We start from the raw sequence: 27,513 nt of genomic DNA on the forward strand, positions 1-27,513 counted from the left end.
TTTAACATCATTCTGTTTATTCAATTTCTTTAAAGATTTTTACTTGCACAAATTCGTTTCACTTAAAAAGCTGCTTAAATTTAACCAAGCACAACAATGACGACATAATTATCGCAAACTATTTTGATTTAATTCACTTTATACTATAATATAATAGAACCCATCAAATTTGTTTTAGCGCGCGCGTTCTTTCGTGCTTAATTCCATAAGTAATTAGTAACAAGTTAATGCGAAAATTACAAATTTATATTAATGCATATGTATTTTGATTTATTGCATTTGCCAATTTGGTTGCGCAGACTCACATTTAAAAATTGTAATAAGCTATATAGGTATAGAGTAAATACATACATACACACATGGGTAAATACATTGCTATGAGTATTCTTAAGCCTCTATTATGTTTATATTAGTGCATACATACATACACACATAAGTACATATAAGCGTACCGCCGCTTAGACTTAGTCTTCAAGGAAATATATGTAACTCAATTTATACTACAATATGTTTTTTTTAATTTTCCGTTTCTAGAAAAATATTTTTCGCCGTAATTTTCTTTCTTTGTACATTTCGTTTGTAATTTTTAAATAATTTTTTGATTAAAAGATATGCATTCTCTGTATTGAAATAAATTAACTACTACCGTTACATTGAGTATCTTCTGCCGCAACATTTAGAATTTCATTATTGTTATATTATATTTTTGTCTGCTTTAGTTTTGCTTAATAATTTTTTTAAAATATATTTTCAAACATTTTAATTATTTTCTTTTATAAACTGCTAGTATGTAATTCATGCTTCCATTTCATTTTAAATGTTAATTATTAGTATTTTATTTTTTATAACTTTCATCATTATGATAATTTGTTATTATTTTTCTCAATTTTATTTCTGCAATTCCTCATTTTTTCTTCAATTCGCTTTGTACAATTTTGCTAATAGTATTCACTCGTTAGTCCACTCGTATATTGTCGTTTGAAGAGGTATTACTTTTAGTATCCTGTTAGTATATATGTATATATTTTTCATTTTTTGATTTTTACACTAAAAAGTTTTTTTTTACTTGTACTTTTCAATAAATCAAAGAGTTAACAAATACCTTAGTTACTTATTGCTAAAAATCTTTTAAAAGCTCGAAATTGGTTTATAACATTCAGTGAAGCCTTTGCAGTCTCTCGTGAAAACGAAGCTTAGCCTTTCCATATTATTAGGCGCTAATATCTATATTAATTATATATATCGATATTAAAGGGATTTTTTAAATTTATTTAATTACAATTTCAACATTAACTATTTATTATTTTTTAATTTTTGCTTTTTACAGTTGTGATAAATTTTGTTCATAAAAATTTATACTTATTACATACTTTAATAAGCATAAAAACAAGAAACACGTTAACTCCGATTGCACCGAAGCTATAATACCCTTCAGAAACAGAAATTCCCTACAAGAACTTGATTTTGATCGTTCAGTTTGTATGGCAGATATGTGCTATAATGGTCCAAACTGAGCAATTTATTGGGAGATTGTACCGTTGCCTTAGACAATAATCTATGCCAAATTTCGTGAAGATATCTTGTCATATACATATATATGGTACAAGGACATGACTTGGATCGTTGAGTTTGTATGGCAGGTATAAGCTATAGTGATCCGATATCGGCGGTTCCGACAAATGAGCAGCTTCTTGGGGAGAAAAGGACGTTCATAAAATGTCAAATGAATATCTCAAAAACTACAAGCTTACAAACTTCGTCACACACTTAATATGCCCTGTTCAGGGTATAAATATTTAAGTTGAAGAGAGTTATACTCGTATACCTAGCGACCTTCTGTATTGTTCCAAAATATTATAATGCAGTATTTGCTAACTTCCGGTAGGTCTATATCAAAGATATTAAATCCCCCAGCTGTTCGGAAGGAAGTTATTTATAATAATAATAGTCAAGACGCTTCGACTTCTTTCCCCTATTAATGTCTCGTGATAGAAACATACATACATATGTATATGGGTATAAAAACGAGATAGCACTCCATTTGTTTAAGGTCAGAGAACCACTTGAGAAATCCAAAGCGGAGACCATACTGCGTCACAGTACAGCAGTATAATTTAATGCAATCCACCCGCCGTTCTAGCTGTTCCCACGACAGTCGAACAGACTCATTTCGTTATTTGGCCAAGAGATGTCAATGAGGTAACAGTTCCCAAAACAATTTGGGCGAACATTTTAGGCTGCCACAATAACACTCTTGTCTAGTCAAATACTAATTTACCTGCTACTAATGCACTCACTTAACGTGACTATATAAGTAAATAAATAAATAATATAAATATATGAATAAGAAATAAATACATAAATAATTAAGAATTAGAATAAAAATTAAAAACTCAAATTCTTAAAACAAGTTTACAAAATTTGAACTGCTCGACTTTTAAAACACATGCATAACGTTTACATATATATATCATTATTGCTATTCAATCATCATAATAAATATTTTTTTTCACTGTTTACTTATCTAGTTTTTAGGGAACACTCATAGATAGAGAATTAATTTTTCTGTTAGCTGTATTTGAAAATTTGGTATGCACATACATATATAAATATATTGTGTTTTTTATATATATTATTCTTAGATTAATTTTAAATAATTATGCTATTATTTGGTCTAATAAAAGTCTCGTATACGTATCAAATATTATTCCTTCGAGATTTTTTTGCAATTTTACTAGAATACCCATTTAGCACCATCATTAACCCTTATAAATACAGGCATAGAGAGGCATTAATTAGTGACGTTAGTATAGTTAATCGGTTCTCAGTAAATTTGCAAATATCCGCTGTATATTAACATCATCATGTCTCGTACCTATTTTCCATCATACCTATGTCTATTATTTATTTACTCTGTTAGTGATAACTACAATAGTAACGTTGAGATATTAGCGTAATATTGTGTATATTCGATTATCTTTGGTCTTTACAATAATTGACAAGCATTGGAATGCATTCTATGCCGCCCATTTGAGTGATTATAGCCGGTACAACATTGATGCGCAGTAGCACGAGTATGACTGAAACTGTGACTGTTTGACATCTTCGGCTCGTGTGCATGGTGACAAGTAGCATAGTGCATTTGCGAGTAATTGTGGTTATGTCTAAACGCATGGGGGAAAAAACATTTAAACAATAAATAATCTATTATCAATATTGTTAAACTATGAACTATAAACTATAATCTATAGTCCGTAATCTATAGTTTATTATCTGTAATCTATAATCTATGATCTATAATCTATAATACAAGTATATAATATTATATATAATCTTTAATCCGTAATCTACAATCTATAATCCGTAATCTATAATTTATAGTCCAATATGTAATATTATGTATACCAAATATAATCTATAATATATAATATAATCCGTAATCTATAATCTATATACCAAATATAATCTATAATCTTTAATCTATAATCTATAATCTATAATCTATAATCTATAATCTATAATCTATAATCTATAATCTATAATCTATAATCTATAATCTATAATCTATAATCTATAATCTATAATCTATAATCTATAATCTATAATCTATAATCTATAATCTATAATCTATAATCTATAATCTATAATCTATAATCTATAATCTATAATCTATAATCTATAATCTATAATCTATAATCTATAATCTGTAATCTATAGTCCTTAATATATAATCAGTAATATATAATCTATCTATAATCTATAATATATATTTTATCTATAATATATGATCTGTAATATATAGTATTTAATCAATAATCACTAATCTATAATCTATAATGTATAATCTACAATTTAAAATCTATAATCTGTAATCTATCGTCTTTAATCTATAATGAGTAATATATACAATAATATATAACATATAATCTGCCTATAATCTATAATCTATAATCTGTAATCTATAGTCTTTAATCTATGATCAGTAATCTATAATCTATAATATATAATCTTCAATTTACAATTTATAATCTATAATTTATAATTTATAATCAGTAATGTATAATCTATAATCTATAATCTAGAATCTATAATATATAATCTACAATCTATAATCTATAATCTGTAATCTATAATCTTTAATCTATAATCTATAATCAGTAATCGATAATATATAATCTATCTATATTCTATAATCCGTAATCTATAATATTTAATCTATAATCAGTAATCTATAATTTATAATATATAATCTATCTACAATATAATCTATAATCTAATATGTAATATATACCAAATATTATTCTTATACGACTCACCCATGATGCGCCAATCCTGAATCTGATAAAGAGTTGGTCATTTGCGGGCCTGGCGGTGGTGGCAAAAATAGCGGACAACCACCACCCCCATCACCGCCACCTTCATCACGAAAGGCAGCCATACGCCGCATATTAGCGCGCTTGCTTTGCACATCAACTTCATTAGCTTCCTCAATCATGCGATCCAGCTTTTCAATAGCTTTTGTTTGTTTCGCGGCGAGAAACGCTTTACGTGCTGCTTTGGACATAGGTAGTGGAGCCGAATTAGAACGAATCGGTGGCGAACACGGTGACAGCGATTCTCGTGATGATGTACGACTGCTGCCGAATGATATGTCGTTGTTTGTCATCTTGGTCTTTGCGGTTGACGTTGTCGGCATTGTAACTGCAGTGGCCTTAGGTATGATCGGCACTGGTATAGAGGCCACAGAAGAGTTTAAAATATTGGTTGCCTGAGATTTTTGCTGTTTTAATTGCTGCTTTGGCGAAATAGCTGGTTCTTGTGATATAGTTAGGCTACGTGAAAATGTGATTTTTCTAATTAGAAAGAGAAGTTATTCAGACGAGTATAACAACGAATAAAAAAGTACATAAATAAAACATGGTAAATATCATAGCAGAAAAGAGTGGTTAAATTGAATTCTTGTTTTGTAGTCGTAACACCTCAAATTTCAAAGTTGGGTTATTCAAATTATACATGTCAGCGATATCGATCACTCCCATATTTTGTTAATGATTTATTAATCGAGAACACCAACCAAAAACCATATCTCAATGGAGCAGAAAGAAGCGATATTTCGGAAAGATTTATGGACACTTTTGCGCCAGCAACCGTGAAGACTAAAAAGAGTAATATTTTGAGCTAACATATTATATAATGTGAAGTTTTCAATTAAATTACAGCGTCTGTACGGATTGGGTCTTGTCCACATTAAGATCTGGAAGGAACAAAACAATAGCACTTCGGCGCTTGTTTTAACTTAATAAAAATAAATTAACTAATATTAAGAAAGAGTAGAACAACAGTAATGAAAGAACGCTCCAGTTCCTAATATACATTTTGGTCGGTGAGAGGAAAAGTTAATTGCAATACTAGATATGTGGAACAATTTTGGTTAGCCAAGATCGTTTTTAATAATATTAGTTACAAGAAAATTAAAATTTAATATTCAAACGTAATTCGAGAGACACTTACAAATAATTTATTTCGGCTAAAAATTCTTGCGACGAGTTTGAAAATCAATTTCCACTCACAAACACGCTTGACTTGCACCCATTGTGACTATACCTACCTAGCCTTTGATTTTTCCAACGACGCTGACGATGTGGTTGGTGCCACTTTGCAGGTGACAGTTTCTCGTGGCGGTGCTGTCGACGGTGGGGTAATCTGATCCATAGCAGCCAACTCTTCGGGTGTAAATTGATCCGGATTATTTGGTCGTGGTTTGGACGGTGCGCTACCTATGCGAAAAGTAGGTGCTGGACTATATGGACAAAGCGATGAGGTGGTGCCACTATTGACCAATGAACTGCGTGAGTATTGCAAATCTTCTAAAAATTCTTCAGTATCCAATATGAGCGAACCGAAAATGTCGCTGGGTGTACGCATAAAAACATGACCCATAGAATTGGAGCGCGATTCACGACCACACTCATTGCTACCAAATGAATTGCGTACCGGTGAATTTGCTATGCTGCGTCGCGCTATATCTGTGAAGGTTACAGGTGAGTAAATACGACCACGTTCCTTACCAGCGCTGGTCTGTGGTGGTGACGTCGTACTTGCCGCGCTCGCTGCATCCATTGAATTGATCATAGCACTTGTAGCATTAGCCAACTGCATACGCTCCACCGAACCAATAACCGGTTGAGCAGCAGCTGGCATAATTGCTTTTAAAGTTTGCGAAACACTCAAACGACGGTCGGATGTGAAGACTGCTGCAGACGGAATTGAGGTCGCAGCAGTTACTGTTGGTGCTGTAAACGTTGAAATTGGGTGGAAAAGTTCGGGTGGCAATTCTAATGATTTCCGATTTTCACGCTCTTCCAACCAGTATGTCTTCATTGGACCCTTCCCTTTGACATCGATTTCACCGCGTTCCGTTAGCTTATAATAAGGGCTAAGAAATTTTTTCGCCGGCTCGGAGACGTGAACTTTCATTGCAGAGCCCGTGGATTCCATACGTGATGCCGTATTCACCGAATCACCAAAGAGACAATATCGCGGCATTTTTAAGCCAACAATACCCGCAACCACTGCACCGGAATGCACACCGACACGTATGCGCAAATGCTGACCCGTTGATGGATCTTTCAGATCAGTGATGGCATCCACCATATCTAAGGCCATATCACAAACTTTATCCGCATGATTGACAGACTTTTCTGGCGCACCCGACACAACCATGTAGGCATCACCAATTGTTTCTACTTTGTAGACATTATTTCTTTCGGTTAGCGTGTCGAATATAGAATACATAGCATTTAACATGGAAACCACCTCCATGGGTGTGATGCGACTGCAGATTTCGGTGAATGTAACAACATCAGCGAAAAGTATAGAAACACAGTCGAACATCTGTAAGAGATGAAATGGTGGCGAAATCGTGTTAAGCCTTAGCCAATTATGGTATTTTAAATTTTGGAATCATCACCTCACACGTGTCAATAGGATTCTCTCCGCGTCTCAAACGATCAGCCACCTGCTTAGGTATCATTTGGTAAAGCAACTCATCTGTACGTCTCATTTCTTCGTCCAGTTTGCGCATAGACTCTTCCAGTTTCTTTGACTTTTGTTGTTCCTGATCGAGCGCTAATTTGAGTTCGACTGACTGCTGCGTGCCGGCCAACATGAGATCTCTGAAGATATCAATGGAGTATTAATAAAGTAAAGACTGTAAAGACAATCTTTTATTTACCTGCTGAAGTCGTGCATTGACAAATCGTTAATATAAAGGCCCGTTGTTATGAGTGAGTTGAGATCAGGCATAACTGGTGTACCAAGAAACATGATCATACGCCAATTCTCCATGTAGACCATTTGACCTGAAGTCAAAGTTAGGTTTATGTATTATTCAATTGGAGCTTCTATCGAAAATAATCTGAAAACTTTAGTAAAATGCTGTCGACGTGTTTGTGTTGTATAGACATTTTTTTAAATCAAAAAAAATATGGAATAATTAAGAATTAGTATGGTGGATGTGATTCCTCATCTGTTTAAGCTATTCATTTTATTAACGTTCGTAAAATTTTTTTACAATAATTTTATCTGCTATAGAAAAAAGAGCTTCGAACTACAATTAATATATATTTACTTTAAATATGAGATTTTTCGAAAAATATTTTGTTAAATATATGACTTGAACGGGGAATATTAGGTATATTGTTGACTTTTAAAAACTCGTTTGCTATTAAAGGTGTAATGTACGCTCGGTATTGGAACTTTTGAGCCATAATATTATATCTTATGAAAAGGAGTTTTTATAATAGTTTCTTAAAATTTTTGTAGAATTTTACATACCATATATATAAAGATAATATAAGGTCTGTGTGTAGATTATTGGCAGCCAGATTAACTAAACCTAACCTCAACCTTTTTTCTTACTTATCCTCAACCAAATTATGTTTAAAAGCATGGAACTCAATAAGTATATGTTGAGAAAGTGATTTCTTGGAATGCCAATGACATCACGTATAGCAAAAGAATAGTAATTACGGTGGCGGTTGTATCCCTTGTTTCGAATTTTTTTCTCACTTACTTGTATAATGCGTCTTAATATGAGATTGTATTAATTGACATACAGTAGATGAAATTTTCGTATAAAAATAAATATTTATATTTTATTATTGTAATTACCTTTTAAACGCAGCGTCTTTTCAGGCTCGGAACCGTCATCGTGCAACAGCAACTCGGTGGAGGGTTGAATATCGACGCGATCGGTAACTGGTTCTACCGTGACCAATTCAAAAATGTTATTTGTTCGATTTAAAATCTAAATATATATGGAAAAAATGCAATGAATCAGACTTTTTGTATATTGTAGTTATAAATAAAAGACAATTGCTTGAGGCATAGCTTGTTAAAGTAGTTTTGTAATTATCACTTCTTTTCCAAACCAATTTCAGCTTTTCATTCAATTGTCTCACTATAAATTACTGAATAGCGCTCATTAACATCAAATCTACTTACAGTTTGGAATTTGAAGGCAATTAATGGACGCACCAGGTCAAACCAGGCGGTAATTTTTTGCCCTAGTAGATCGGGTAAGATAACCATGAGAGAATTGCCAATGCTGCGTACCACCATATCGGCACTGCAGGTCACCAATAGTATCGAAGTCGCCGCATATAAGTGAAAAGAAAATAAAAACAAACAAAAAAATTCGCTGAAGATATCTGTAACAAGTATTACGCTGGCAACAGCTGCATTCAATGCGTTTGCCCCAGTTTACGTGCTGGCGCTCAAATGCACTGCTGGGCCACATAATTAAATTCGCAACACAAGTGCAGTTGCTGTAATCAAATGACAGGCAGTTGGTATTTACTGACTGGTAGCCATAAAGTAGGCAACCCAACAATTGACAAATGGCACTGGGCGCCTTCGCTGATGCTTATTTGAGGCAAGTGGTAAGTATATACTATGTATATATTTACTTACCCGAATACAATACAAAATGGGAATATCTCGAAGAGCACATGTGCACTGATAGGTAAATGCTTCTCTTCCCTTGTCATCGCCAGCGATGCAAGCGTAAATGCACGATTATCAAATGTCAATTGAAATGTCACATGTACGGTGTCGAATAGTATCTCTTCGCGTACTAGTTCGATATGCATCTCCTTGTGGTAGAAATGTCGCGCCACTTCACGTATTTGCCCCATTGTGTAGTAGACGAAGCCGCGCCGCTTTGAGCGATAGTGTAATGTGAGACCCTGCCGCGTTTCGTTTTCGCAAATAAATGATGGCGCTCGCATGCGTGGATATGAGAATTTTAAATATTCATGCAGATTATCGAGACCATTAAGGAAGTCACGCATATGCCGACCAAGCACAGAGAGTACGCGATCGTAACCATATTGTCCGACAAAGCCGACAAAGTACACACCCATTTGATCCATGAATTCGTGCTCGGAGACGCCGAGTACCTGAAAAAATACGAGTAAGGCATTTATGGAAACATCATTATATTGTAGTTTAAATATGAGTTTGTTGACGATTGTGAGATAAGGCGCAGACAAATTGCTGCTTATGTGGTTAGAACCAACAAAAACCTTTATAAACGTTCCTTCGTAGAAAGCAATAAAAAGATTCAGCAAAGATGAAGCGTAATAAATATTGAGCATTTTGTGAGCGTGACTAAATTTTTTTTTTCATATATACGAGGATTTTCTAACACTGTTCAAACAGACAGTCAAGTAGTTGATTAGGTATTTGGAAGCTAAGTGGTAATGGCAATTCAGGTACACTCGGATAACTCTAATTTAATAATTCGGCATATCAGATCCCGGTCTCCGTTATGCCCCTCTCCAGGCCAGAGTCTTCAGTAGTTGTAGAGTGACATCGTGTGAATCCCAGTAAATGGTGGTCATCAAATTTCCAACGGACACGCCAATTCACTTTCTTCGAAGCAGATTCATCGAAATGAAATCAACTGTTTCGACTGTTCCTTGGTCTCTTGTACAAGCGAATTATTGTTGTACAAGTGGGTTCCAAACTCGTTCGGATTGTGCTTGAACAGCATCAAACGTTGCTGTGAAGTAGTCTCACGATTGCGCTTGTTGTCTGCAACGGTACCCAACGCGTCGACACCTTTCTTATGTCTAATATTTCATGCAGGATATGACCCATGCGATTTTTGGAGATGCCTACTTTCACAGCTATCTTGCGCAACTTTAATCGACGGCGTGCTAATACGAGATACGTAGAAGCACCTGGTGCGATAGCATTCAAGCACTCTTTGATTTTCTCGCGGAATTTCGCTTCAAAAAACAATAATCGGATCAACGACTGCAATTGTTCTTCTTTAATTTTTTCAAAAATCTTTGATACAAAACTAGGATTAAGTCTCATTTGAAATAATAGTGACAGTCGCGCCATCGGGTGGTGAGGTAAAGTACTTTTCAGACAATACTCATACTAAGATAAAAGGCAATTCAAAACAATTCCTCAACTAGATGTTTGAAAGTCCTGATCTAGGGGGTCTAGGGACATTTTTGACCCGATTTTATCCATTTTAGGCACAAAGTTGCATCGTTATTAGATAAACACGCTCTCTCAATTTCATTAAGATAACTCATATACCTGCGATATAGGGGTTAAGGGAAAGTATTGACCCCATGTAACCCATTTTTAACACAAAGGTACGTACTCGTATATTATTATCAAATAAACATTCTCCAATTTCAAAAATATATCTCACAGATTGACATATTCGATATAAGGGGACTTGAGCAGTTTTCGTTCGATTTTTCGAGAGGGCGTGCCTAAGTAGCACTATTTTTGCAAAATTGTATCCTAGTAATATTCATATATCTTTGAATTTTATGCTAAAAAGTGAAAAATTTAATCAGATGGAATTTAAAATTGGTTTATATGGGAAGTATGCGTGATTGTAGTCCGATTATGTCTATTTTCGCAATAAAGGTGCGCGAGGAGGAGAGCTCTCAAAATGATTTATTCTGTGCAAATTTGGATGTTCTAGCTTGAATGGTTGGAGAGATATATACATTATAACTACTTGTATTAGGGGGCGGGGTCACGCACATTTTTTCAAAATTTTTAAAACCACAGATTCCCATCCCTTATGCGATTCATTGTACGAAATAACAGTCTTGTATCTCATTGTGGAGGTTAGTTATGGCAATTTATAGGTTTTTCATTATTTGCATTTTGTGGACAACCACTTTATGCTGCCAAGAAACATGTGTACCAAGTTTCATGACGATATATCAATTTTTACTCAAGTAACAGGACAGACAGACATCCGGATTTCAACTCGTCTCGTCATACTGATTATTTATATATAAATATAAAACCCTATAACTATCTCGATTGGTAGTAGGTGATACAAAAAATTGTTAGGTTAACAAAACTATTATACTCAGTAGCAACATGTTGCAAGAATATAAAAATAACAATAGGACAATAGTATTAAGAGCAGATATTCTTCCATAGAAGAAGAAAACAAGAAGAAAATTACAAGTTGCCATAAAATAACGAAATGCTATAGTCTCTCTTTCGATGAATAAAAAAATTGAACATACATTCATATGCTTCTTATAATGTTTTTTTTCGTGACATTTAGTATCGAACGAGGTGATTAACCATTAAAAAATCTCAAGGATTTACATGGGTAGGATTCTTTGAATTTAACAACAAAAGCAATGATACAGAGAAGAACCCGGTGTATCTCTGCGTGTTTGATTAGTTAGTTTTGATCTGATCAATTATTGAGTTGAAGAAATTTTTATTTATCAGCAGTTATCATAATTCTTAAGGTTTAGAACGTGGCGGATGTTTGGCCGAGGCTTTCTCCTTCCCTAATACCTAGAGATAGTATAAAATTTTAGTAAAGCCAGTTTTCCGGAACGTGAACCCATTACTTATTATTATATGAATATTGTGATTTATTTTTATTTTTTAAAAAGCCAATTTACCGCTTACGTTGAATTGAAGCAGTTTAAGCTACTACCTGATTTATCTGACTTATAAAAAATAACATGAATTTATTGAGGAATGTCCATTAGTGGCTCGACATCCATCAATATAACTCAATTATTATAGCGTTCAATTACTTGCAATTTTTAGTGTCAATATTTTTTTCACTTTGCTTACCTGTTGCGCCTTCTTCGCCAACTTGTTCAGCATATTCTCCGGGTAGACTTGATGTACACTGAACGATGGCGAGTCGATACCAGCCTGACGTCGTATGTCTTCCCATTTCTCTTCACCGTACACTGATTTAATATATTCGGAGAGATTCTCCAATAGTAAACCATACATTTTCAACGGTAGTTGCTCGTACACAAGCGCGCGGCGGTGGGGGCAAGATGCTGTGATGGAATTGATTAAGTTGTTATTTGTATATCTATGCAAGTACGTGTGTATGCCTACTTTATATTAAGACAGGAACGGCTTGTATGTAAATATATTTATTTACTGATGACTTTCGCCATTAATTAAATGCCTTATTCCAATTCCATTTGATGCTTCAAAGTCATTTTTGTGCAGTGCTGAAAGACAAATTAATAAAATGAAAATGATGAATAAGTACGGTTATATAAAATAAGATTTTTTACAAATAGCAGATTTTCAGGTCGATTAATTTATCATTTTCGCTAACGTTGCCAAAACAAAGCGAAATATGTTTATGTAATTGTGCAGTGTGAATATATACATAAATAGAATTTGAGGTTATGATTAATAACTTTCAGTGCAATTGAAATTATTTAATGTTTAGTAATACTCTTGTGGTTTTTAGGAAAAGGATTGTAACTTATTTTTTCTCAAAGAAAAGAAATAAATGCTTTATAAGTGTATACACATACACACATATATCTTTATATGGTAAGTAGATATATTGCATTAAATATTTATGAGTTAAAATTTATATGCGCATATGTGTTATCTCCTAAGATGTAAAAAGAGGCACCATACAGCAAAAGTTTATGAACACATTAATTCACTGGTATGTTATACTAAATAAAACTATTTTATCAAACTAGCGTGACGAATTGATTCGATTTAGCTAAGTCAGTCTGTATATATGTGTACTAGTCACTCAGTTCTTAAGATATCGTTCTGAAATTTTGCACACGTCTTTTTCTTCTCAAGAAGCTGTTTATTTCTGGGAACCGCCAATATCGGACTTCCGTAAAATATAGTTGCCAAACAAACTGAACTATAAAAATCATGCCCTTTGTACGGGAAACTTTTTTGTTTAGCATCACATAATTTGTCACAGATTATTGTTCAGGGTACGCTACAACTTCCAAAGAAATGGTTCAGATCGGACTACTATTGCATATAACTACCTTACCATGTGATCAAACCAAATCCAGTTATAGTATAGAAAGCTTTTTTATTTGACGAGATTTCTTTTTGAAATTTAACATAGATTATTGTTAAGGGCAACGGTACAATCTCGGAATATATTGTTAAGATAGCCTATAGTTGCCATACCAACTGATCGATGAAAATGAAGTTCGTGTACGGAAACGTTTTATTTATGAAGGGTATTATAGCTTTGGTATAAATAAGGCGTCATATACCTTTGTTTCATCCATAATTTTATTGCCTTAAATAACTTTGTTTGTCACTTTTTGATATGAACATTCACCGCTAGTTGGTTTGCATGGGCCAGACATCCAGAAAAATTTAAATAAACTTATATACGAACAATAAAATATGTAGTGCCTAAACGGTTTTTAATTGTTGAAGTCATAAAAATGTTTTGCTTTTTTCCATAAGAACATTTTGTCAATTTAGGAGTTTAATCTAATCGATGATAACTGACTGCCATTATAGTTTAAATAACTAAGGCGTTATTAAGTGATTTATAGGCATGAACGGTGCTGATAAGCAGCCTGTAATTTAAGGAATTCATATATTATATTTACAATTAGAGATTAATTTGAATTTAAATTAACCTAGTTCAGTTAACTCCATGTTCCAAAAAATTGAAGACAATTCCAATTTTTACTCTATTTATTAGAATTTTGCATTTGTTGCAAAACACACTTCCGAAACAAAACAACGATCTTTTGAGAGTTTAGATTGTGCTTTCATGACGCAGTTTTTATCAATATTTATTCCAATCGTGCAAATTTTTTAAACTTTACACATCAGTTGATTTGCAATGTCCACTATATGTGCTACTTAGCTTAATTTTGCATTTGATATATGTTTATATATATATTAAATTTTTTTTAAATTTTTCTAGTTGGCAGTTATAATCTTTTTATGCACCGATTTTTTTTTAAACCGCCTTTATGTGAATGTCACCCTAAACTAAAATGGTATATATTTCTAAAACGTATTGCAACCTTTATTATATAATATAATGAGTAAAAATCTTACTATATTTTTGATGTCTTATTTCTAAAAGTGGCCTAAATGATTTAAGAAAAATCAACATTCGAATTGTGAAAATAATTTAAATCACACACAATAATTAAGGTAAGAATGGTGTGAAGATTACTTATTACACTTGTGTCAGTTAAAGGGTGACACTTAGTGGGCATTGGAAAATTTGTGATCAGAATTAAAATGCGCCTAAGTTGACTTAACTTGTTATATAAGAAATTCGATAATCGAAATTGAATAATTGAAAGTCATTAATAACCAGACAGTTTTTGTTCTGAAATTAATAATATTTGAGATGTGTATTTCAGAATAGAACTCGATTAAAAAGCAAAAGCTACCCATGAACGTTGCTGCCCACTTTGAATTTAAATATTGTAAACACTTATTAATCTACTATAAGTTCAGGCGGACTACTACTAGAAAAGTTATGGTGCGGTTTCGAGTAATTTGAAGTGATTGCAGTAAAATTTAATTTTTTGAGCGCAATGCTAAACATTTTGGAACCCGCCTGAACTTATATGCCTGGCTTTATATCGAAAATATCTGTCAAAAATTTTAAGAGCTATTTGTGTTGTTTACTGTTAAAATATTCATCTCGGCCAAAAAATGGAATTAATATTTTTTACAACTCGACGTGAATTAACTTAGCAACAGGGCATCTATAAATTTAATTCAATTTTTGGCAATGAAGCTCCATCAAAGACCAGCATTTATCGATGGTATGGTGAATTCAATCGAGGTGAAGGTCGTCCAAAATCAGTTGTTATTGTGGAAACTATTGATGATGAGCGCAAACTGATATTGAAAGAGCGTAATGCGTCCTATCGTGAGATTTTGACAACTATAGGCATTAGTGGGACCAGCATACATTCAATTTTGTACATATGAACATTTGACTGTAAACAATATTTGTTCACATTGGATCTCACACAATTTGTCAATTGCTCAAAAAAAGCTCGTGTCGATTATTCGATAAAAATGTTAGAAAAATATGATAGCGGTGCTTTGAAATAAATTTCTGACATCGTGACAGATGATGAATCGTGGATTTATGCGTATGACCCCGAAAGTAAACAGCAGTCAACTGTATAGGTGTTTCAAGATAATTCAAATCCAACAAAAGTTGTTCGCGCACGAAGCACTTCCAAGCATATGGTTGCCTGTTTTTTAAGAGAACTGGACGTGTCGCAACCATACAATTAGAACAACGCAGAACAGTAAATTCGGAGTGTTTACTAGTTGTCTTTAAAGAACTGAAGGAAACCAACTGCCGAAGATGGATCACTCTTTACCACGACAATGCGAGCTCTCACACATCGACTGAAATAACTGTATGCTGAGTACTCAAAATATCGATTTGAGGTTGACTCATCAATCCGTATACTCCTAACTTTTCACTGCATGACTTCTCTTTTCTCCCGTACAAAAAAAATTAAAACAAGAGGTCAACGTTTTTCGACAACTGAAGAGAGGGTGGATGAGTTGTGAACGCATGAAAATTTGGAGATACCTCAATCAGGGTGGCGAAAGTGCTTTGACATTTGGTTCAAATGTAGGCAAAACGATTATCGATGTGTTTGTTTTTGTTCTCTAATCCCGAAATATAAAATGCAATCCTCGTAATGTACCATAAATGGTATGAATTGTAATATGAAAACGATCGATTCTTTCTTATAGCCACAATACAGGAATTTCCGTCCTTCTGGTTGCCTTTATATATTCATAAACTCAAAATACTTCAAAATATATAGATATAGTGAAAATTTTCGAAAATATATTTAGTATTTTAGAACAAGTTATAGGTAATTAAAAGTTGTGAAAAAAATTTGCGTAGTTTGATACGCGATCTAAAGACTAAAAGCAAAATATATGTTAAACCCATAATATCATTATTCACCAGAATTATTTAAACTGCAGGAAATCTGATTTGATTTTTCAACAATTTCTCCTTAACCCGTCAATATAAACTTTTAATTAAATTAGTTTAACTACTTTTCATATGTAAGAATACTTATTGAACTAATGCACTGCTGTCAGTTTCATTAAATTTCAAAAAGTGTCATATTGCCACTTTGCACCTTCCTATAGATTAATGATTATATATCGTGGTGCAATACATTTTTCTTCAGTCTTATTTAATCGCTTGATTTAATTAAACCATTTCTGCTGGCGAAAGTGTCAGTTGCTGTATCACGTTCCGTTGCAGGCGCGCAAAGAGCAAATAACAAGACAACTTGAAGAGCAGCCATTAATATGTCAACAGAAATGATTCGTTATGTAAATACTGAATTGTTTATGGATCTACGTGACTTGTGCGCGACAAAATAGTGTACGGTTCGTAATGAATTATTTTCCAATATCACATTCAACAGAGAGGGAAGGCAATGAAAGCAAGATACTGTACAGAAATAATGAAACTTAAGTTAAATTTTTCTTTTGTAAATTTTTATAGTTAAAATACTGCGTAAACAATTTATAAATAAATTAAACTAAACTGTATTTTTGCATACGATAGTAGACTAAAACAATATATATTATGTATACGCCATGTATAACGCCAGCAACTACCGGCTTCCGATGCGCAGTCAGACAAATCAATTATGCTAGCATATTAACACAAATAAAGGTCAATGGATACATATCTACACACTTCTATATTTATATATTGGATTGCATTCCATTTGAAGGCCATTGGAATGTTTATAGTAATTTCTTGAAGATAAATACCAGCCACAGCTAAATAAAAAAGCACTAAATCTCTACACTAGATAATTTATCTATTTATACAGCCATTGGGCAGATAAATGCACATAAATCAGCAACTTTAATAGCAATCGCTAGATGTAGTTTTTCGTGTTAAATGCGCCCTTATAAAGAGAATTGGGTATACAAGAATTATAGATAGCCTATACTAGGTGTAGACTTGTATATAATGAAGCTTGTACATAAATAGGTTGATGAACTTTGCCCTTGCATTTTGGTAAATTAATTGAATAGCAATCAAAAGTTAGATAATTAGGAGATCAGATGTTGTGGACAGTTAGTTAATACAATCCAACGTAAATTATTTCTCTACGAAAAATGCAAAATTGACGTTATTTTTGATATGCGCTCACCATTGCCTAGGTAATTTTAGAGAGAATAAATTTTTAATTTTCAAAATTAAAAAAAGAAACGAAAAAAACAACGTTAACTTCGGTTTCACAAAAATTCCTTACAAGAACTTTGATCGGTCAGTTTGTATGGCAAATATATGCTATAGTGGTCCGATCTAAACCATTTCTTTGAAGTATACATTTGATATATACAGACGGACGGACAGACAGACAGACATGGCTAAATCGACTGAGCTCGTCACGCTTATCATTTATATATATACTTTATATGTTATATATAATCCACGACAATGATAAGATTTGATAAGTACAGGTATTGTCGAACAATTGAAGAAATGGACACAATCTCAGAAAGAAAAACACTTTTAACGCTCTCAAACAAACCAGCTCATATTGTAAATATATCTAGTACATAAACTCACGACAACTTCGTATATGTTATTATACAAGTAGTAATTTGATAGCTCTCCCCATATTACAAAAGCATTCAACAAAGTTCAATAGCATCCAACCATAACAAGCAAATTGCGAAAGTCTCTTTCAGTTTCATTCTTTATATTTTCAGTTTCAGCTTGGTTTAATTGCATTGTTAAATAATAATATTATACACATATAACCATAACATCAATTATTCAATACTATTGAGTATTTGCTGCCTGAGTGTTTTGAAATCATTTAAAATTGCATTGATTTGAGTTGAGAAATATATTTTACTATGCGATTGATGTATTTCATGTGAAATTGGTCTTTTTTATATGAAAATTTAAATTTGATTTAAAAAATATACATATATGTTTGCATATTATTTACTAACTAAACCTATTTTGTAGCTCCAACAGCTATTCATTAGCCTAGACCATTTTTTTTCATATTAAGAGAAATTTATCCCAAAAATATGCTGAATTATTATGAAAATATTAATATTAATGTGTGTGTTATGACGTTACATATATTTTTATATATTTAATAATAAATTAATTTACATTACTAAGCTTTTAGTGTAGACCATGGCGTATGAGTGACATTTAGTTTCGTATGAAATTTTAGTCGTACATACATATTTCAATTAATTAGTTTATCCTACTTCTAATTTAAATGTTGCTATGTTTAATACGTTGGGTATATATTGGATATGTCTACTAGCTGACCTCATATTTGACGCTTAGTATATCTTCTCACGGCAGTCGGCTTTACTTTTTTAGAATTATTTGGGAAATATTTTCTGCCGTTACAACAACACTAACACGATTTAGCCAAAAGCTTTGTGTAATATTATTTGCATTCACTTTTTTAAGCTTCGGTTGGGATTAGGGATCAACCCACGTGTTCTATGAAGTAGGTTTTTGACTTCCTGGAAGGAAAAAAATAAGTGGTTTTAAAATCTGCTAAATAAAGTGAAAACCTTTAGTTTGTCATCTTGCAAACAAAATTTTTGGATTTTCTTACGAATAAGAAGTTTTGTAATTTCTCAAATGCTAACAACTGCCGAATTATTTGAATACTATTTGCGGAAACAGCGGTGAAAGGGCTATTAGGAATATATTAACAAAGGAATTATTTTGCTTATCTACTTACGAGATTGATTTTGATTTTCATCAAAATATATAGATATATATAGATTTAGGGTATTTCGAATAATTTAAGCTAAACTACATAAATATTTTTTTTATTGTATTGTAGTTAGTTAAAAATTTTGTTTATTACTTTTAACTACAAGCAAAACATGAAACATATGCTACATATGAGGGATATGAGTGAGAGTTGTTATACGAAAGTGAGTTATGTACTTTGTTTGTTGCTATATTTCTATTTCTGCGCGAAGAAGTGAGAAGCTCTTGTTAAATTATTCACTAGTACGCTTGTAAGTATACTTGTAAGTAAGTAAAGCAACAGTGTTAACAACATCTACACACCGAAATGTGCTGCAGCCGATGCGTAGAGCCTGTCCATTTAATATGCCATGCACAGAAGAGTGTCAGTTAGTGCTGGCTTTATAGGCACAAGACAGCTTTCGGAACACTACACTACTGCCGCATTGCTTGCTTATCTGTGTCATCATTTTGTTGTGAATGTTTTTGTGATTGTTAAGAATCTCTTGCCTCTGGCCAGTTAATAGATTTGTGCTCTTTTCGCTATTTATTTTCTTTTTAAATCAATACAAGCGGATAGCGGAAACCTTTGAGTTTGATTATGTTATCAGTTTGCCGGATTTTCCAAAATGATTTCGGTTTCCGATTGATGAAATATAAGTCAGCGGAAATGTTGCTAAAATAGAATGACGAATACAATAGTAAACAAGTACTTTTGCCAACTAAATGAAAACATTCTCGCACCAAAATCAAAGGCGAAAAGTCGATGACCTTAAAATTCAGCAACATTCACCAGTTCAGATATCTGATACCTTGTAAGTTGGTCTGTAGTAGTAGGCAACATTACCTATTATTGCACTGTAAACAGAAGCATATCCTATGGCGTCAGATGTCTGTGGGTTTGTGGAAAAATAAATATTTACTTTACAGCTAATAAATGGGTTTTGTCGGCCGAGCGTCTGCAATATGTTTCAGAATTTTCAATTTTCTAAACAGTTACAATACACAGCCACTTAAGCCAATTACGCTTAAAAATGTATGCTTGTATTGGGAAGGTCTATAAGCAGTTGGTTGCGTGGATAAGATATTTGGCTAAAGTGTTTTTATCTCGTTAAGTAAGATAAACTAAATAGTTAATCAAATGTTTAAATAACAAGAAAAAACGTTAATTTTGACTGCACCGAAGCAACAATTACCTTACTTTACTAGAGATTTTTATCTTGATTTTTATCGGTCAGTTGTATGACATAATGGTCCCATCATTTATTAAATAAAAACCATTTCCATACAAGGACTTTATTTTGATCGCTATCGGCGGTTCCGACAAATGATCAACTTCTTGGAAGGACATTCGGGAAATTTCAGATTGGTATCTTAAAAATTGATGGTCGGGTTCGCGTATGAATTAGAAGGATATGACTAAATCGACTCAGTTCGTCACCTTGATCGTTTATAGGTATATATGGTAAACTTTATATTGCCCCCGAAGTTCACTTCTGGATGTTACAAAATTTCCTGGAAAACGAAATATATCCAGTTTGCACCGAAGCTATAATACCCTTCAAATACAAAGGCTCCTTACAAGAACTTGATTCCGATCGTTCAATTTGTATGTCCCCTATATAATATAGTGATCTGATCTGAGCAATTTCTGCGAAGAATACATTGTTGCTTTAAACAACACCTCGTGCCTAATTTCGTGAAGATACCTCGTCAAATAAACGAATTTTCCATACAAGCACTTGGTTTCGATCTCAGTTTGTATGGCAGCTATATGCTATAGTGACCTGATCTGAGATGTTTTTTCGGAGATTACATTGTTACCTTAGAAAATTATTCATGCCAAAATTCCAAAATTTTTGCCAAAAAAAAAAGGTTTTAATACAAATACTTGATTATGATTGTTCAGTTTGTATGCCAGCTATAGTGAGAAAAGGACAGGTGTACAATTTCAGATCGATAGCTTAAGACGGACAGACAGACGGGCATGGCCAAATCAACTCAATTCGTCATGCTGATCATTTATGTATACATTTTATAGGTCTCCGACGTTTTTGCTTTCAGAGATCATAGATTGGTTTGATCTTTATAATACATTTCCATTCGTTTTCTATTAGATATTAAGGCGTGAAGGGGATAGACAAAATGTTTATAATGAAGCGCATGGCCATTACTGTATAACAAATCTATATGTCTGAACTACTTTGGCTTCTCAAAAACTTCAATTTTATTATATCTTAATATATTACTAGTGCAGAAAATACTATATATATCCAGTCGCAGCCGGGCTACCGAAATTCGAGAAAGTTCATAAAAATAAGCAAAAGCCTTGTCTTACATTGATAACAGATAGCCTTATCATTGATAATAGATAGTAAATTCTCAAGTTCTAAAATTTTCATAATGAAATCAATTTCAAAGCATTCAAACGTACCTGCCAAGTACTTATAAATGTAAACATTATAAAAAAGAAAGTCGGTATACAGATTGAGTGCAGCGATGTAGTGAAATAAAATGTAAACTACTAATTAAATTAGGTCTTACTCAACTGAGACTTAGGCGCTTAAAAATCTGCATTGAACTTAACTCCGACTTCCTTAAGATATCAGTGAAGCAGAAACCATATGAAATTAGGCATGAAGAAGTGTTATCAGTAAATAACTTTTTTTTCGATTAAACCCAACGAGACAAAACATTTTACAATTTAATTTAAAATCAGCATGAAAGAAAACAGCATTTTGCACATCATAGAAACGAGACGTGCTCGAGGCAGACAATTAACGAGCGGAAAGTTAAACAAACCGAAGCATAATAGCAGACCGATATATAGCCTAAAAGTGCAGCAAACAAACTAGTAAATAGTAAAATTATTAAAAAACACATAGCAAAGATGTTAAAATGTTTGTATGTATATATAGAATACAAATATAATGACATTATTGTTTATATACCCAAGAGTGCGTAAGTTAGAGTAGAGAAATGAAGGAACAATAAACCCGCAACTTTAATTCTTAATTATTACTACAAGTATTTTAATATTTTATTGTGCGTGGAATTCCACTAACACACCATGGTCGGTTAAATGTACGCTTGACTAACAGTATCTTAAAGCAAAAAATTGTGTTTGTGTGCACAATTTTAAAATGTGCAGTCGAGTTCAAGAGGGTGTTAAGAAGTTAGTCTTAAGTGCGTTTGATTGAGGTGACACTGAGATATATATAAATTTATATTGGTAAACCCAGCACGTTCTTATTTACAGTACATACGAATGGTCTGTGTATATTGAGAACAAATTGCGCAGTCTATTGCGCTATTTTATAAAGTATATATACTTCTGCTGGCATGAACAGGGTACTTCAAAAGGAAGCTCGAGCTTATGGGAATTTTTGTTTTAAATTTTTTACATGCACTGATATAAAACAAAAGTAGTAAAAATTCGTAATAAATATTTACACTGACTTACTTGGAAGCGATACACCCTGCCGAACAGCATTTGGTCTTAGAAAAATGTTTACAGTTATGGAGATTTTCCTACAAAGAGAGCAACTAATAGAAAACAATATTTTTGATGTTGGTCTAAGCACAGGTCCTGCGTAGATTATCAGCATAAAATTACATGAAATAAAACCGAAGTCACTTGAAATTTGGATTTAAGAAACAATAAATTGAATTTCAAAACAGCTTATGAATAATAATAATTTTAAATTTTTGTATTAGAAATGAGTTTTATAATGGTTTCGGATCAAGGTTCGTGTTGGTGTCAGATTTAATATCGGGGCATATATAATATGAGTGTAAGAAGTTTGTTCTAATAAGATTTTTGAAAATTAAATGCCCAGAGGTTGTCTAATTTGACGCTACTTCAAAGAATACGAATAATAAAATTAAACTTCTCTTTGAATACGGCTGAATTATCACATATCTCAATAAAAAAGTGAACGTCAGCATATTTTATTAATTTTCAATGAAACAACCTGTATAAGAACCCACAGCATAAGCGTCATCTCCGGCAGTAGTCTTTGAAGTGCAGCACTTGAATTCAATTTAATTAGTGGTGAATAAATAGCGTTATAATAACAATAAAAGATATACTGATGAACTATCAGTTGACTGCTGATATGAATGGACTTGTTACAGTGTGGGCGAACAGCGCTTATTCTACTTACACACTATATTTATTCGAATAGTTAAGATCGCCCATGCATAGTCGTTATATTAGGGTGTCCGTTATAAATTTTTTATAAGCTTTTTACAAATGTCTCCTGAATTTTTGCCCTAAAAACGGGTTCAACGTAAACATATTTTGACTTTTGCAATAAAGCTTTTCTCCAAAGCCAATAAATCTACAAGTTTGAAAATATGAAAATTTTTCGTTCAAAACGGTCAAGATGATTTTTTTAAACAAACATTCCTTTATAAGTTATACACTGTCAAAGTTATGCATCAAATGTACTGCATTCATATAGTACACCATGTCGTATGAGCAACACAAAATATAATATATAAATAACTTGTATGAATGCTTAGGTCATAGGATGTATAACTTTAACTACGGTTAAATTTTAAAGGAAAGTTTTTATGAAAAGAGCACTTTTTTTTGTAGAGCAGAATATTTTGTATTAGAATAGAGCTTTTTCAGATTTGTAGATTTAGTTGTTTAATGCAAAATAATCAAATATCAAAAAATTCCATGGAATACATATACATATAAATTAAAAATAAAGAGTCTGTTTACACTGGATCCTTATTTTTAAAGCAAAAGCTGGAACATCAGGGGGCGTTTGCAAAAAGAAACTTAACTTGGGATATAACGGACACCATACGCTATATGGAACCACAGTCAAACAACTAACTTAACTGCTTGCATTCACAACGTATACATAATAAATATATCAGGGATATTCCGTAGCATCATTCTATGCACACACATTTGTATAAAAACAAGTGTCGGTTATTGTGGGTGGAGAATGTGGTCGTGTAACTTACCAAGCAATTTACAAGTTATTCAACAACTTTCGCATGCTTTCAGGGAAACTGCAACATTTGTCTTGATGCATATTCTTGTGGAAGTTGTCTACTTCAAATATCAACTTATGCATATATTAATGAATTTATTTCAAATTGTAAGGAAATTGCAAGAATCTTTGTGTTTCTAGAGCAAAACTTCATGTAACCTTGTTGATAGTTGGCTACACTATCTATTTGTGTATGTGTTTCAATGCTCAGAGAACAGTGCATAATGAAATACCATATACAAATTGCCAACATTTGTTTCTAATGTAAATTGCTACGGAATGCATTTAACATCCTTTGGGTCGATGTGACTACGTCGTTCAAAATGTTTTATAAAAAAAACTTACATTAAAATAAAAATATGTGACAGCAAAAATATGTTGTACTCCTTGGGGGAGTAGAGTGTAATTTGTCATTGTGTGCCAAGACATTGATATTTAATAAATAATTATATATATTTTTTACTTTTAAGCAAAAAAGTAACAATGTTGTTGAGTCCGTGCTTGCTCTGGTCGCATAAAGTGTTTTTTAATTAGTTCAAGACAATATCAGCTTTATTAAGTCTGACTTTTGTGGTCACGTCAAACATATCTAAAAGTTATATATAAAAGTTATTATTTAGACTCCAAATAGACTTTAGTACAGAAAATCAAAAATAATAATGTGAAGAAAATTGTAGAAATTTTTGTATGAGTTTACCACAATGTAAAAAAGTTATTGTCGTGCTAAAAACAAAAGGGCATTTAAATATCAGGCACAGTTAAGTATTTATATCGGCTTTAATGTTGGAAACTGCCTCAGCACTGTATCATATTGAAAACGATTACCTGAGCAAATGAAAGATCCAAGCAGGTCAGATTTGGTAAAGAAAGGATTAAATAATCTCTTAAGTTTAGCTATCAATGAATATTTAGCTCCATTACAAGCCAACATGAAAACTTTCTTGTTGCTTCCAGCCTACTACTGGAGCCTAACTATCATGGTACTACGGTTACACTAGGTGTGCTTTTCTCATTTTGCATATTAGTTAAAAAACAAAATGGGTTTATATTTTTTCAACAACTTCTCACATAATTTTGTTAAAAAAAGTATCTATATTTGGGTTCATTTAAACAGAGTACGGGTAATAAACAAAAATTCTTAACTCAGTGGGCACATCTTCTTCATAAACATACATATATTTAAATACGTAGCAATCACTGTGCGCTACTAGTGGCAGTCCGCAGTAAACCTTCATTCGAATGCAGGATGCATTCACCCACGCTAATTTACTGAGTATGCATTATAATGTCGTAATAATGTTTTTAAAATGCTATTAAGTCAATCGCACAACAACACTGTTAGCGAATGGTCTTATATATAAACACATGAGTTAGCATATACTCACACTTACAGATGAATTGCATATATTACTAATATATTCCCTTCGTTAGCCCACATTTCATTCATGCAATTCCAAGAAAATCCATTTGGTTTTCAAATTGCTTTTCACAAAGCGTAAAGCTAATAAACCATATACGTTTTAACAACTTTTCCATTTCATTGTTTTGCAATTTGATTTGTGTTCATTTTACATTTCCACAATCACATATTTAAATATCTTTACTTTTCCATGTCTGGTCGGAGGGTCAATTTCATATTGATCACATGCTGATATTCAAATTAGAGTGCTTCCCTTTGGTTTTGTTGTTGTTTTTTGGAGTTTTATGGCTGTTTGAGATTATTATGATGGTTACGCGCCAAGGCGAATGAGTTATTTCAAATTTTATGTGTTTAAAAATGTGTTGTGACATGGGAAATGTAAAGTGCAATTTTATGCTTTGTGTGTTGAGTGCAGCAGATATCGCGACAATGTACAAAGTAGAGAGTTTAAGCTTTGATTTTATGGAATTGTATGGTTTTCGGCGTTTTTTTTTCATAACTCTCGTTAATCTGGTTTTTTTCTTTAGTGTATTATATTCGAAGAAAATACTTCTTTCTTATTCTTTATAGAGTCCGTGCCCGTGATTCTAGAAAAATAGAAACAAGCAAACTCGGTCGGTGATTTGATTCTTGATTTTGGAAGGAAATCACGCATCTGACTCTACTCTTTCGATGGAGACCAAAACAAATTGGTTTAATCGATTTCAACGTGGTCGCACAACGCTTTTTGATGATCCACTACCAGGCAGTCTCCCGAAAACGGAAACCACGGAGGGTATCGTGACAGCTGTCTACGAACTCTTATTGAAGAACGGCCAACTGAAGGTGCAAGAAATAGCTGATACACTGGGAATCTCAAAAGATTGCGTGGATACTCTGCATGAAATGGTCACAAGCAACAACCAAACGTGAGACCACTTCACAACAGCGTGTTACGTTGAAAAAGGACAGGAAAAACGGTGACAGGGCTTTACTATGACTCTGAAGTGTAGAAAAACGACACCGTAAGATCTCTTTGCTGTATAAGGTGATGCATCGATGCTCTGTTACCAAAATAATGGTTTGGTGCGGGTGACGCATTGTTGAGACGCCGTTACATCCTCAAAATATCACTGTTGAGTGCGCTTTATAAGCAGAGGGAATCATAATGTGACAGACAATACGGAGCGCTGTAGAGCCATGATTAATGACTTCTTCGTGCCTGAATTGGAAGATGATGATGTGTACGATCTTTGATTCCAACAAGACGGTGCTACACACCTTTTAGCCAAAGAAATAATAAATTTATTGAAGCAAATTTTGGACTAATTGCTACAAAACATCCTTTAGAAAGTATTTCTTAATACATTCAATTGCAATGTTGACTCACAAAAGAGTTCTTTTTGACCATTTGCCGCATATACCAAAATACAAATATACCTGATGGTTTGGGAATAGAAAAAATGGGTGACGTGAAAATATGGATATTCTAACTTGTTTCGTACATTGGTCACTGTTTTTTAACCTCTGTTCCAAAACGGTTTAAATCGAAAAAAGTAAGTTTCTCAATAAGAAGGTGCAGAATCTTCTAGTTCAACCAAGAACGTGATGAAAATATCCAAATAGACATAGCTTCAGGTTTCTTTTTAAAAACTAGCAATTTCGAAACCAATTAAAATATTTTAATATCTCCAATATGTTCTGAATTTTGATTGATGATGCTCTTCTTTAATTATCATCAGTATTATGTCGTAAATTTATGTTAGCATAACAAATGCAGTAAACCTTGGTTTTAATATTGCAATTTTTGAGGTATCAAGTTTATTACAGACAATAACATTTTGTTTATAAATTTAAAAAAAAAATGGAATTTCATTATATTATATATATAGAAAGTTTAGGTTTCACCAAAAATAAAAACAAATTATCGAAAATATTGAAATAAATTTCCTTATGATTTCATGGAATATATGTCTAATATATAAAATCAATAT

At 32.7% G+C, this 27,513-nt stretch overlaps 1 protein-coding gene across 3 annotated transcripts in view; it reads right to left on the reverse strand.

The window, feature by feature from the left end:
• The window catches only part of Gyc88E (Guanylyl cyclase at 88E), a 119,408-nt gene continuing 91,895 nt past the window's right edge, over positions 1 to 27,513 (reverse strand). Inside the window, exons 3-12 of one of the 3 annotated variants that reach the window (XM_070109308.1) lie at positions 12,430 to 12,548; positions 12,151 to 12,368; positions 8,974 to 9,461; positions 8,506 to 8,629; positions 8,173 to 8,308; positions 7,235 to 7,361; positions 6,971 to 7,175; positions 5,609 to 6,894; positions 4,317 to 4,832; positions 1 to 3,164 (exon numbers count right to left, since the gene is read on the reverse strand). In XM_070109308.1, coding sequence (XP_069965409.1) covers positions 2,987 to 3,164; positions 4,317 to 4,832; positions 5,609 to 6,894; positions 6,971 to 7,175; positions 7,235 to 7,361; positions 8,173 to 8,308; positions 8,506 to 8,629; positions 8,974 to 9,461; positions 12,151 to 12,318 — 3,228 coding nt within the window. In that variant the 5' untranslated portion in view covers positions 12,319 to 12,368; positions 12,430 to 12,548 and the 3' untranslated portion in view covers positions 1 to 2,986. Of the gene's footprint in view, positions 3,165 to 4,316; positions 4,854 to 5,608; positions 6,895 to 6,970; positions 7,176 to 7,234; positions 7,362 to 8,172; positions 8,309 to 8,505; positions 8,630 to 8,973; positions 9,462 to 12,150; positions 12,378 to 12,429; positions 12,549 to 27,513 lie in introns of those variants that run through there. The other 2 variants (XM_070109299.1, XM_070109304.1) reach the window with 2 other exon arrangements.

This window comes from Bactrocera oleae, chromosome 2, assembly GCF_042242935.1.
Source record: "Bactrocera oleae isolate idBacOlea1 chromosome 2, idBacOlea1, whole genome shotgun sequence".
In the NCBI taxonomy this organism is placed as follows: domain Eukaryota; kingdom Metazoa; phylum Arthropoda; class Insecta; order Diptera; family Tephritidae; genus Bactrocera; species Bactrocera oleae.